Source organism: Typopeltis vanoorti, chromosome 21, assembly GCF_054136105.1.
Source record: "Typopeltis vanoorti isolate ZY-2024b chromosome 21, IOZ_Tvanoo_1.0, whole genome shotgun sequence".
NCBI lineage: Eukaryota > Metazoa > Arthropoda > Arachnida > Uropygi > Thelyphonidae > Typopeltis > Typopeltis vanoorti.
This window is the reverse complement of record NC_143569.1, coordinates 60801142-60814869: the sequence shown is the minus strand read 5'-3', so window position 1 is coordinate 60814869 and position 13728 is coordinate 60801142. Positions and strand designations below refer to the sequence as shown.

Below are 13728 nucleotides of genomic sequence, written 5' to 3'. Positions count from 1 at the left end.
TTAAAGTATGTTGCTATATAATTCCTAATTGAAAATATTTTTTTATTCAGTACAACAAAATTATTCAGCACCTTCATTTTTTTGATAAACTATCGATCTAGAGGCTAAATTTACATATTAGATGAGATGTATATACTAAATTACCCATATCATACTAAAGGAAAACGTATTGTAAGGAGGGTTTAAATTTAACTATTCATCTGTCTGTCATATCTCATACTTCTTCCTTCATTTTAACTTTTGCGAAAATAATTTAATAGTAGTAATTTAATAATTTATTTCAGTATTTTTCTAATACTGAACTAGAGAACTTTAAGGCTTCAATTTCGCATAAATAAGATATTAAAATGGAGGATATTATTGAATTATCCATATTTAGCTATAAAATATGGATGGAACTATAATATACTCCATTTCTGTATATGTGATTTTATTTCTTTATTGTTTTGTATATAAACTGAAAAACTCTTAACTTTAGGTTCATTAGTTTTTGATTCCTTAAAACCAAAAAAAAAAAAAAAATTAACCGAACTTGTTTACGGGTTGTATGAAATAATTTTATATATAATTTTATATTTTAACTAAATTCTTCAAACATGATGTACTTTGAAGGTGACTAAAACCGCAATATTTTTTAAAAATCTATATAATAAATATACACTATGTAAATATTATACTAAAATAATATGACCCTAAAAACAGACGAAAAATTTAAATGCGCTCATTCTGAGCATAAAATCGTGATCAGAACATTATCAAGAAATGCTCGAATTGAACTGGCAGTTGCAATGGATAGCAAATAACATTGGCAATTTCCTGTTTCATTGTTTAGTGCAATTTATTCATTGTAAAGCTTCAAGAGGAAATTAAAACTAATCAACGGGTTCATGTTTGATTATGTAATCTTGATGCTATACAAAGTCTAGTTTTCAGTGATATCAAAAGTTGTTAAAAGAATCTCAAATGATAGCCCAAAAGAAAGAAGAGACCCAGGTAAAATATATAATATAAAAAAAGCCTTATAACTGCTTACTCCATGAAAATAAATAAATAAAACACATGAATTTATTAAACAATATTCATCCAAGCTTGATTTGCTTCCTCAGTCTTAAGAAAAGGCTGGTTATATTCCACTAATTCAAGCCCTATGAGTTGTGAAAATACTTTCTGAAAATGAAAGCTGTGCCGAACAAGGCGGCCTTTTGCAGCTGCCCAATTTTTAATCCATCTAACTCGAGTGCTTCTAGATGTTTTTTCAATGTTTTAGGGATGGCGCCTAAAGCACCTATTATTATGGGAACAACTTTCGTTTTCTTTTGCCATATTCGTTCAACTTCGATTTGCAAATCGCGATATTTTGTAATTTTATCATTTTCTTTGTCGTCAATCCGACTATCTCCTGGTACTGATATTTCGATAAACTTGACACCCTTGTTTTCACTTTCTTCAACGACTGTGATATCGGGTGTATTACATTCCAAGCTTTTGTCAGTCTGGATTTTGAGTTCCCAGAGTATATTAGCTTTTCCATTCTCAACCACTTTCTGGTGAACTTTATGCTTCCAATAGTCTTTAGATACGTTTTACATAAATGCCAGTGAATTATCTTACCTACGTTATCATCCCTTTTACGGTACTCAATTTGTACAATTTTGCTGTATCCACTCATAATGTGGTCTACCGTTTCTTCCTTTTCTTTGCACAACTGCATTTACTGTTTTTTTTTGTTTTTTTTTCCTTCATAACGTTGGTTTTAATGGCCTGTTCTTGTGCTGAAAAAAATACCGATTCTGTTTCTTTCTTTAGTGCTCCATTTCTCAACCATTGCCATGTCAAGTTGTTGTCTATATATATATATATATATATATATATATATATATATATATATATATATATATATATATATATATATATATATATATATATATATATATATATATATATCCCATGAACGTATTTGTTATGCAGTGAAAAACGTTTTTGTGACCGTGTGGCAACATATTGGCTTCTCTAATGCTAAATCTCCAGAAAGCGATAGGTTTGATTCTGTTCTTCCCCTAAAGGATCTATTTCTAAGTTTGTTTGTTTGTTTGTTTGTTTTTTTCATTCGGTTCAAGAATTAGTTAATTTTTAGCACAGGTACTAATAGGGTTTTCTCCTCTTCCAGAAACTCGTTTTTTTAATTCGGTAACTCAGAAAGGGCTATCACACAGTTCACACTAGTTTAGACAAATAATACCAGTTGGAGTTAGGAACTCGAGATGGTGGAAAATGTGACTAAATTTCTTTCCGAAATTTTCAAAATCATCGGTAGCTATGAACTCAACTATGGGAGGCGATTGGGTGCCTGCCGATTGCCAAAAGTCAATTAGGACTGAAAGAGACTTCATTTGGGAAATAGAAAAAAAAGGTATTAGAAAATTTATTTATTGAAAACTTTTAGATCCCCTCCCTCTAGAAATTCTCTCATTTGAGATTAAAAAAAGCACAGAATTAATTAATAAAATACTTAGCGAACAATGTAAAGCATTTTGAAAGAAAAAAAAAGTAAAAATAAAATACATGACTTCATTATTCTCTCGAACATTTATTATTTGATGCACTGGTAACCATTGTGTTAGCGTACTGTGTGTACACACAAATATAAAATGTGCATGTATTACAATACATGCACATTTTATATTTGTATTCATACATGTTTACATTCACGAAATTAGTTTGACAAAAGAAGAAATAAGACCTAAAAATTTTAATGGAAAGAGATAAACAAGTATGTGGATGATATAAAAAATAAAAACATTTCAGTCTTGCTTTTTTACAATTAATTTTATCAGTGAGCCTCATGGTCATTTCGACCCACATACAGCCTATTTATAACCTGTTATGCAATTTATAATTAACCTAGTCACTGGAAAATTTATTCGTCCGTTTTGAGGAGGAAAAATCGGGATATTAAGATATAGCTAAATAATAATAATAATAATAATAATAATAATAATAATAATAATAATAATAATAATAATAATAATGCTTGTATTGCAAAGTGTAGTGAATTATTGTATTTGATAGGGTAATAACCTAAAAATGAAAAATTTTATCAGTATTAATGGTAAATGAAATTACCAGCAATATTTTAAGGTTATTATTATCTATATAAAATACCCTGCATGATAACCGATAAGTTGAATAATTTAAATAAAAGTTAACAATTTTAAATTAATATGCAGTTACTATCAATAAATATAATTTTAATTGGTGACGATTTCCAATTATTGTTTTTTTTTAAAGTAATAAGAAAGAAAAAAAAATAGACGGACGACTTTGTTTTCGTAATTGATACGAGAAGTGCAACTCACCTGTCATAACTCGTTGATCTGCGTTCTGTCCTTCACTGGGAGTACTGCATCTGTCGCCATGACAAGTGCTATCTTCGGAATTCACGATTACAGTCGGCCTCGATTCACCGCTTACCGAGAAACGGTTAGAAGTCTGTGAGACTGCTTCCTTTACTGCGGAACACATAGAGCCGTATACAGGCGGTATGTTAGCATCGTTAGGACCAACTGCCTCCCATTCCCAGTCTCCGGGAAGAGGGATCTCGTTTCGAAAGTCGAAGTTGTATTTCTCCATGGCTTCCCTGTCGAGCACGGCGTTCTGCTCCCTCAGAAACCTCTCCGTTTGCACGTGATCGACTGGACCAAACAGACAGACTTTGATATCCATCTTAGACTTACGACAATTGAGCGGCCTAAACGTAGCGTCTACGAACGCGTTTTCCTTCAGACGAGGAACTATCGATTGACTAGAAATGTTCATTACTTGTCACTTAAAAAAAAATAAGGGGAAAAAAACAACAAGAACGTTCGATAATTTCTACGAAACAGCGGTCTTCGGGGTTCGCTCCGTAACACTCTTGACGACAGGGGCTTTTTTCGTAATGACGAAATCGTCTTGTCGTTACACCAGCTATATACGCATATCTCCTATGACGCAAGCGTACGATCCGCTTGTCCTCGACATCATCCAATAGCGCCAGAGTGTTGTGGACACACCACACATGACGGAGGGAGTAATATCGCTCGGGAATGGGCGTTCGTTTTGCCGCCAAAAACACTCGTACATGAAATAAAACAAGTACGAACTGGAAACACGTGGTTGTGAAATGACTGAAGGCTTCTCCTCAAGGGCACGGAGAACCTTTGAGAAGAAGAGAAAGACAGAGAGAGAGAGAGAGAAAGAAAAAAACACACTTTTCCACTTCCTATTTAGGATCAAGGAAACCATTATGGAATGCAAGGCGGTTTAAACTGAACACGCATTACATATACCGCGGTAGCTACTCGGTGACCCACTTTATTTTGCAAGTGCGAAAGAGGCCACGTCCTTGGATGAACGCTGTAATCAAAGGATAAATGCGATTCCCGTACCGTAAGAAACACATAGAACACTGGTCATCTCCTGGCGAACGGAATTGTGGGTGCTAATGGAACCGGATGTGTACAAGTGTCAAATAAACGATCCTTGTAACAAAAGATCTTGCTTTTGTCTTAACTGAGTTAATCGCTTACTCAACACAAAATACATTAATTAATCTGAAACGATTCTTATAAAGAACCGTCACGTTAGCCTTCGTTATTAGAACATTATCCTATTTGTTAACAGAATATTATCATGTTTGATAATAGAATGTTAGTCTTTTGCTAACAGAATATTAGCCTTCATTAATTGCATATTATCTAGTTGATTAACCAAAATTAATATTTTAATAGAATTAGTTTTTATCGATAGAATATTATCCCTTTGTTAATAAAATATTAGCCTTTGCTAAACAGAAATTTATCCTATTTGTATGCGTAGAATATTAATATTTGTTAATGGAATAGTATCCTATTTGCTAATATATAAACCTTTGTTAACATCGTATTTATTAATAGGATAATATAATAGTTGTTAATATAATAATTATCAATAATTGTTAATAATTCTTAATTTTAATGTTAATATAATATTTTCTTGTTTGTTAGTAGAATATCACATCCTATTTCTTAATAGAATATATTGTATTTCTTAAACATGTTTTTTTCTGTAGAAATATCTGAAAAATATTACGAATAGCTTGGATTCCTATTATAATTTATTACATCTAATAATAATATTGGTCTTAATCTTTATTTCATTATTCTATTAAATTCGACTATCCAGTGCCTTTTATTATTCTGATCTACTGATCGGTTGCTGGCTATCAACACAGACATGTCAGTCATTTACAAAACATTTTCAAATTTTATGTTACTGTTTTCACAGTGACGAAGAGATAGTTGCAGATTGGAAATTTTCTTGGTTGTGTGGATGATGTATTCTTCTTTTGAGTATAAAAACTGTAAATTTGGTCTCCAGTTTGTTTATAAAACGCTACATGTAGACTGCCCAAAAGGTCCCTATTGGATCGCAGAGAATGCGATTCTCCAAGTACTATCCCCCATAAATTCGGTAATTTTTGTAGCATAGAAGGAGTGTGGTGGGTATTGTCCGACATTGTGCGATGTTAGCATCAGATGTGAATGCTCCACTCTAGTAAGGTAGATTCCAGTAACGTTGTGTTTTGCTGAGATGGTGAAGGATTCCTTATGCTGAAAATATTGGTGTAATTTGTGTAAAACTGATACATTTTTGGAGTATTACTGCAATATTACCAGATTACAAGAAATATCTGGTCTTCTTGGCAGTTATAAGCACTAATGCACTATAATTGTCAAAGTTCAGCTTCAGATGTGATCTTGGCATGATCATCTGAATAGTAGATTTGATAATGCCTATCTATTCACCGTGGTCCCATAATCCCAGAATGGTAGGGATCTGACAATGCACCATCTGAGTGAGACGTGGGGATAGAATATTCTCTAGAGTGATATTCCTTTCACGCTAGATAATAAACTTGTTGCTACTGTTTCAGCTGAAGGTTAAATGCCTACTGAGGTTCAGCTAGTGGCTGTATTTCTGTGTGAACAGTTTAAGTTCGTGTTACCGCTGTTATCAGTGATTGATTGTAATACTCATACATCTCTGATAACAACATTAATATAATTCTTTAAGCTGATTTAGTATTTTGTACCTAGTATTAGGCTGTTGATCATCCAGCATGCTCACACATATGCAAAGAATGCTGTCTAGGAATGTAGATACTGCTATGAATGGAGGAATGATGTTGTATACTGTATTGTCCGTACATGTACCATACGGAATGGTGTCAGGGAATGATATATTTTCCTGTTGCGGTAGATAGCAGAGAAAAAAAGGTGCCGGACGATATGAATTGTAAATTAGGTTCATAGTCGGATGGAGATTTAGATGCTTTGGACTGCTGAAGGCCATCATTTTTCGATTTGGTATTAGAATTTTGCTTTTTAGTTTGTTTGTTTTTTATTCTATTAGAAAACTTTTGCCAGTTTTCTGTTTTAGATTCAACTGAGAGAGAGAGAGAGAGAGAGAGAGAGAGAGAGAGAGAGAGAGAGATGATCCTTTTTCTGTGCGTTTCTAGTGGGTAAATAGCATCTCAATAAAAGAGCATGGGTGCATTGCATGTTGTGAAGACTGGACAGCAGTAGATGTCTGTTAGATTTTTTTTGAAGAATATCTTCCTGTATTTGAATAGCGGTGTGTTATCCGCAGAATCCTGAGGAAGAAGATGAGAGTTGCAGGATGTAATCTTGTTTTCAAGAAAGATTAAGCGCTGACAAACATTGTTGAGGGGTTAGTAGACTAATGAAACTGTGTAATTACTGATTTAATATGATGGAAAACTTCAGGTGCTGCATTTTGAAATTATACTAGAAAACGTTGGCTGCCATCGGGTTTATGATTACTGCACTTCCCTGGATGAAGAGGTTACTCATGCATTGTGTTTTTCCAGAACCTTGTGGAAATGGTTGCGTAATTTTGTTAGTTAGTATATTCTTCGGTTAGTTTGCTGCTATGAGGTGTTCCCGATGGTTTATGTAACCCATTCATAAACTTTTTTTTTCCCTGGCAGATTTCCATGACTTACTTAAGAAATACTAATTACTTATTACTTTCCTGCGCCACTAAACACAACAAATGGAAGCATAAACAGTTTTTAATTGTATGGTAAATTATTTTCTCGTCTGTGAGTAGATGTTTTATACTGTATTTTCCAAAAATGATATTTTAACATTTTTTATGAAGAAAAGCTAGTATTTCTGGTTTTTCCCCTCTTTGGGTGAAGGAACAATAAGAGGACCATCTCCAAAAAAAGGAGATGGTCCTTTGGGAGATGGCTCATTGGGATCCTAAATACTTCACCAAACATCCGCTAGATACGCTATGAAGACTGTTTCAATGCCGTGGCATGCAGACGTCACAATATGGATCTCACAGTCTAGGACGATATTCTGATTTTATCCATTTCACCAGGAGAAGGCTGTAAACAGTCCTCCAAGTCAAGTTCCAGTGAAATATTTTCATCAAACTTTTTTAATGTTTGTGAAACGCATCTCTTCTTTTGTATCCAAGTCTTCAGTTTCGTGAGTGAGACAATAGTACCATTGAATAGTGCAATCCAATAGTACCATTCTGGCACCATCTTGGTACACGATAAGCACAACCAAGTGGTCCGAAATAGGGAAGGAAATGTCCAAGGAAATATTTTATTAAAATACTGCTGTGCGATATGAAGTCACTGCTTTCTTTTCTTTCTTTTTTTGGTTTGAATTATAATAGTAAAACAGGTATGTAGGAAACGTAAACCCTTAAAATAGATGGAACATGGAGAAATATCCCTTATATGACTGTTTTTTTTTTCTTGTGCTTCATTTATGTTAGTTATATTTATTGTGTGGAGCAGGTCTTGAAGACTTACGCAGGCAGGATTGCCTACACAAGGCTTCTCGAGTTGAAATTTCCAAAGATTTTGATTCTAGTTTTTTTGGATTATCACAAAGACTGTTGACCACACTAAACTGTCGTACTATGATGAAGAAAATGTCTCCAAACAGAGCACTCTTGCTATGATTAGAGGCTATTGGTATAGCTACTTCTCTCACTGCATGAGAGTCGTAATTTCTTCGGAAAAACGGTCTCAATACTAGAGACAAGAGAAAAAAGTTTGGTGGGGGAGAAACCTTATCAAATTCCTTTGAATATAGAATAGGCTCTGATAATGTATTGATGTTGCAACTTTCTCGTAAATTTTTTTCATTACATTTGGCACACCAAGGACCACATCGACTTTCTTTTAGGTATAATGTGGGAAGTTGCGGTTTACACTATCGAATTACTACTTTTCGATATCCACTGACACAGGGGGCGAGTGAAAGTTGCTTGTTCATCACGAGGCAAATGAGATCTCGGAGCAGAATAGGATGAGCTGCATCGGCCTGCTCTGAATCCCCATGCTCTTGAGTACTAGTACGCGCATTTCCCACTTGTTTTCATGCAACATCAAATCATTTTGGTGAATATCTTGTCGTCTATGTTTGTTAATCAAATGGACCTCCAATTACACCCAAACTATGTGGATCTCTCTCTCTCTCTCTCTCTCTCTCTCTCTCTCTCTCTCTCTCTCTCTCTCTCTCTCGCTCTTGGGAGATAAAAATTGCACAGCTGCTGACAAATTCAGCAGATATATAGTTAGATGCATATGACTTATCCAGCCCAGGGCTTTAAGTCTTTGTAAGCTAAGGTAACTTCTAAAGAAACGGAATCCCATTGGATTCCCTCCCCTCCTATTTGTCGCATAGCAACTGCAAATCCCATTAAACATGCTAGAGAAATTTGTTGGAAGTTTCCAACGTCCTTTAGGTGTTATATTTTGATGACTAAGGGTAAGTTGATTTTTAACAGAACCATGTTGTGATATGTTATTGAATTATCAGCTGTGTTCCTTAGGGTAACACTGTGTACTCAAATTTCCTGGATAATCGAGTCTTGTAGACTCCTCCTGTGATCATGTGATACCAACTCTTTTCAGATATTTCCTGCTCGAAATGTCAATTAAATTATGGTTATTGCAGTCAAGTTGGAGTTCCTTACGACATGCTACTGGTACAGAACTGCTGTTAGCCCCCCCCCCCCCTTTGTCATAGTGAGTATCTTCGATGCATTTCCAGTCCACAAATGCGATGATGCACTGACTCTGTAAACGAAGGGTTCCAGGAATGTGAAGAAGCATCGTTGGTGTATGTTATTATATGTATGATAAGGAAGTGGATGACCCTTCCCTCAAACTTCCAGTCTGTAGAGAAAACTAGATGTCTGCACATTGAAAACCCAGCCTAGAATAGTCGGACGACAATGATTGCCTCCTCCTTTCGATAGGATCTCTAAAACACCAGAAGCTTCATAGTTTCACAACCGATAAAACTATTCTCCGAATGAAAGCACATGAATTTGATATATTCTTCAAACAGTGCGCTGTGCACAGAGAAACAGGCGTAGACATTTAGAGCAATCGCATGGAAGAGTTGTTATTGGTGTTAGTGATTAGTAAAGTAACCCCCCCCCCTTTTAGCTATTTCTGTTAAAGTGTTATATAAGGATGATACATCAGCTTAATTGAGCAATAGTAGTAGAAAGCAGCGAATTGCATGCCGTGCTGTCTATAGATAGAGGGTCTTGATTTTTTACCTGTTCGTAAGCATGATCCCTGGTGCTTTATTGATGTTTTGATTGTAACTTCCATTTCTTCAACCGTTTCTTTGTCTTGTGTTCAATCAACAGGCGGTGATGGTGTTGCCGTTTTCTGAGTTTCGTTGACTAGTGTGTGTTCGAAGATATAGTGGTGGAAGTTCTGTCTTGAGAGCTTTTTTTTTTTAATTTTGTTTTCCTCGTTCATGTTTTTGTGAATTTTTGTCCATTTCACCTCCTCAGGATCAGATGTTGTTGGCACCAACGTTGGAAAGTCCTGAGCCCTGTTTGTGGTGGTAAACATGTTCGTATTATCGAATGGGGGATGGTGAGTGGTTCTATTGCATTCCTCATTCATTCGTGTACAATACGGATATATATTGATTTTATGTTCTTTGAAATAATTTCTGCAAGAGCTGTTGCAATGCTGTTTGGACGCCTCCTGACTCAAAGTCGGTCACCAGAACCCTTGAGGAGTCGATGAGAACAAAACTGACAGGCGCCCTTCATTTCTATCATTAAAATTAATTCATTCGTAAAGGATGAATATAAATATTCTTAGATCTCATAGCAGCAATTCATGCTTAATCGTCAAGGATTATTCTAAGATCACCAACAAATCTAGCCACAAAGACCAAACAGCAAGAAATTCACTATCTATCTATAGACATTGTCTAAACAACTTCTCAAGGTGGGAAGAACAATCAGTGTCTATATACATATATCAGATACTAATATTTGGGAAACATAAGTTAAAGAGCAAATTTAACAAATGTTAAATGTACCTCTTTAATCATAATTGGCTGAGTACTTGACGCATGCGCTCTTCATGCAACAGGCTATGAATTCGAATCCCGGCGTGGGAATAGATGCTTGTGATGGTCTTCAAGTAGGAGATGAATTTTATCGTTCGGTGTAAGACCACATTCCCGCTTATTGGAGGCCTGAAGTGACTTGTAAGGATCCATGTTCGATCTCTACGTAAAAAATAAGATAAAAATATAAAGGGTAAATAAAAATATTAAAAAAAATTCTTGGACCGCAAACTAATGTACTGTAGGTTTAGAAACTTTTGTGAGTGTGAGTCACAAAACAAGTATGGATTTAATTTGCATTAGTATTTTAATAAAAAAAAATAATAATAAGCAACAGTCTTATGTGGGTTCTGGCATCTTCAGAACCTTTTGCCAATCTTCCATGTTCATTGCAAAATTTAGATCTTTTACGTTTTCCTTCTCCCCCCCCCTTTCCTGGTCTGATATTGAACGCATATAAACACGCCCAGTCCATCCCTAATTTGCTGGTATTTGATAATATCTGCTTCATTAAATAATCTGTATGATTCACTTATAGTGCTCCAAAATGCATGTGAGTATCCTTTTGTTTTCAAGGGGAAAAAATCTTTCGTCCATTTTTGATAATATCCAGGTTTCAAAAAACTCTGTCCGGTTTTTTGAATCTCAACACTGATTTCGTTTTTACAATAAACTTCAGTTTCATATTTATACGAACCGATTTCTATTTTATAAATAGATTCTATTTATCCTGCCTATAATATAGATAACTATTACATTACGTCAAAATTTGTAGTGATCAGTATCTCTGATGAACTTTTTCATGAACTATATGTTCGCGGGTTAGCCTAGTGGCTTTGCGCTTCGCAACCATATGCCTGGGGAAGGAGTGTCCTAGGTTCGATTCCGTCGACGACATGAGGAACTTAAGGCTCTTTCTCAGCCATAGCCAAGTTAGTCGGTCTTGGGCGTGGACAGCAGGGTTTTTTCCCGCAGTTTATCTAGGGGTTTTCATCCCGCAAGCAGGCAAACCCGTCGTCGACACACACGGACTACAGTCAGGAATACTGACCCAGCCATAGGTGTGATTCGTAAGCATGCCGGTTCCGAAGCCCGGATAAAATTTGGGGGGGGGACTTACATGGTGCCGCACATTCCCGTAAAAGGGAACTTACTTTGTATCATCACACGGTAAGGAAAGGAATGAGCTGTATTAAACAGTGAACAGGGTCGGGAATCCGTTGTCGAACATGCCTTTTTTACGCATACTGGTCTCGACATGTTCTGACTTTTATTAGGACGCCGAGTGTTTCTCATTGTTGCTTTGATTAGGACAATAAGCTTCTCAGTGCTATTATATATCTCGGTGCTATTCAATTATATATCAAAATTGAAAAATTTATTAACCGTATGGAAAGGCTTATGTGTTCGTCGCACATGTTGATTGGATTTTAAGAGTACAGATTGATAAGAAAATAACTATTTATTGACTTAATTGCTAATATTTCGCTGGTATTCTATCCAACATCTTCAGAGCACACAAACGTTGTTTACAGTAGCGAGACAACCAGAATGCTGTGTAACAGTGGAACTAGTATGAGCAATTGTAGCGTGCAACACATAGACTAAAGTCCTAATTAGGCGCCAAAAGTTGGGGGAAAATATGTCATCGAGCCTACTATGGAGAGACAGGAAGAACTGTGGACATCCGCCTCAGTGAACACAAAAAATATATCCAGCACATTCACTATGGCAAATCGGGTCTAGAAGACCATGCTTTGGATATCCTCGCACACAGGATCGATTGGGAAAAAACAAAAGTGCTGCACAGAAGCTTTTACAAGTCAGAGAAATTGTTCCTGGAATCAACGGAAGCCTTAAAACATACTCAGCCTGTGTTCGCATCTATACAATCAATATGATAAATGTCTTATCAACCTGTGTTCGCATCTATCTATACCGTTAAAATCCAATCAACATGAAAAATAAAAATTTTTATGGACCAGTGGAATTTCCTTGCAAATTCCATTTTTACTCTTATAGTCCTTATAAGGAGTTTTCTTATAATGCTTTTTATCTTCCCCGTTATCTCTAGAGGACAGTGTAAGGATAAGGTGTTATTGAGCTTATTATATATATATTATTATATATAATAATATATAAATAATAATATATAAAGCTCTGATCGTTGCAGGAGGGGTAACAGCAATAGCCGAGCCTCAGTTAGAACTTCATTGGCTACAGCATTGCCATCCATTACCCTCCAAGGGTTTTAATCACCGCATCTCACGGTCGATCGATTTTCCAATATCCATTTTCCTTCCATTTTTGTACTTTAACATTAACATTAACATTTCTGGCTAGATGGGTGAAGCAAAATTGCTTTTCATATTCCCCTTTGTCTTGTAATGGAAGAACTTTGAATGGAGTGTTTGTGAGCTATATGCTCGCCCATTGAGGGCAGTGAACTTAGTTGTGTTCAGCTGAGCTTAAAATAGATTTTGGTCTTTTATATTTGTTGATTTCTTCTTCATTATATTCCGAGGCTTCCTTGATTAACGGGTTTGGATGGTTACTTGTCTTGGTAAAGAACTTCTCAGTTAGATTTATGAGAAAGCAAGAGATATAAGGGATATTAACTTCTCTATGGATCTGGGTGTTTCTTATAAACCAAGGGGCATCCAGAATCATCCTCAGGCACTTATTCTGTAATCTTTGGAGTTTTAGAATGTTTGATTTTGCGGTGTGGCTCCATGTTGGCGATGCGTAAGTGATAACCGGTAGAATTATCATCTTGTAAATTGTTAATTTTGTTTGCGTGTCCAGTTTACTTTGTCTGTTGATCATAGGGTAGAGCTGTGCTAAGACGTTGGATGTCTTTGAGGTAATGTAACTAATATGTTTTCTGAATAGGAGTTTATTATCAAGAATCACTCCAAGATATTTAACTTCAGTCTGCCATGGAATCTTTACTCCCAATAAATAAATATCCTCCATGGTATGCATTTTCTTTCTAGTAAACAATATAGCTGAGCTTTTCTGGGGTTTAACTTGGATCCTCCAGTCTGACATCCACTTTTCTAAAGTGTGTATGCTAGATTGTAGTCTTTTAGTTGCCAGTTTTGGGCTGAGTGATCTTGCCATCAGTGAAGTATTATCTGCATATAATACAGTGAATGTTGTTCTTGGGTTCAGAGGGATGTCTGCTACATAGATTGAAAACAGGAGAGGTGCCAGAAGAGATCCTTGAGGTACGCCTGCCGAGATCCTGCGTCTGGTCGAAACCTTTTCG

At 35.7% G+C, this 13728-nt stretch overlaps 1 protein-coding gene across 1 annotated transcript in view; it reads right to left on the bottom strand.

The window, feature by feature from the left end:
• LOC150094895 (uncharacterized) overlaps positions 1 to 3924 on the bottom strand; it is a 53683-nt gene extending 49759 nt beyond the window's left edge. Inside the window, exon 1 of the mRNA XM_090411326.1 lies at positions 3357 to 3924. Coding sequence (XP_090267452.1) covers positions 3357 to 3816 — 460 coding nt within the window. The 5' untranslated portion in view covers positions 3817 to 3924. The remainder of the gene's footprint in view (positions 1 to 3356) is intronic.
• Positions 3925 to 13728: the final 9804 nt, after the last annotated feature.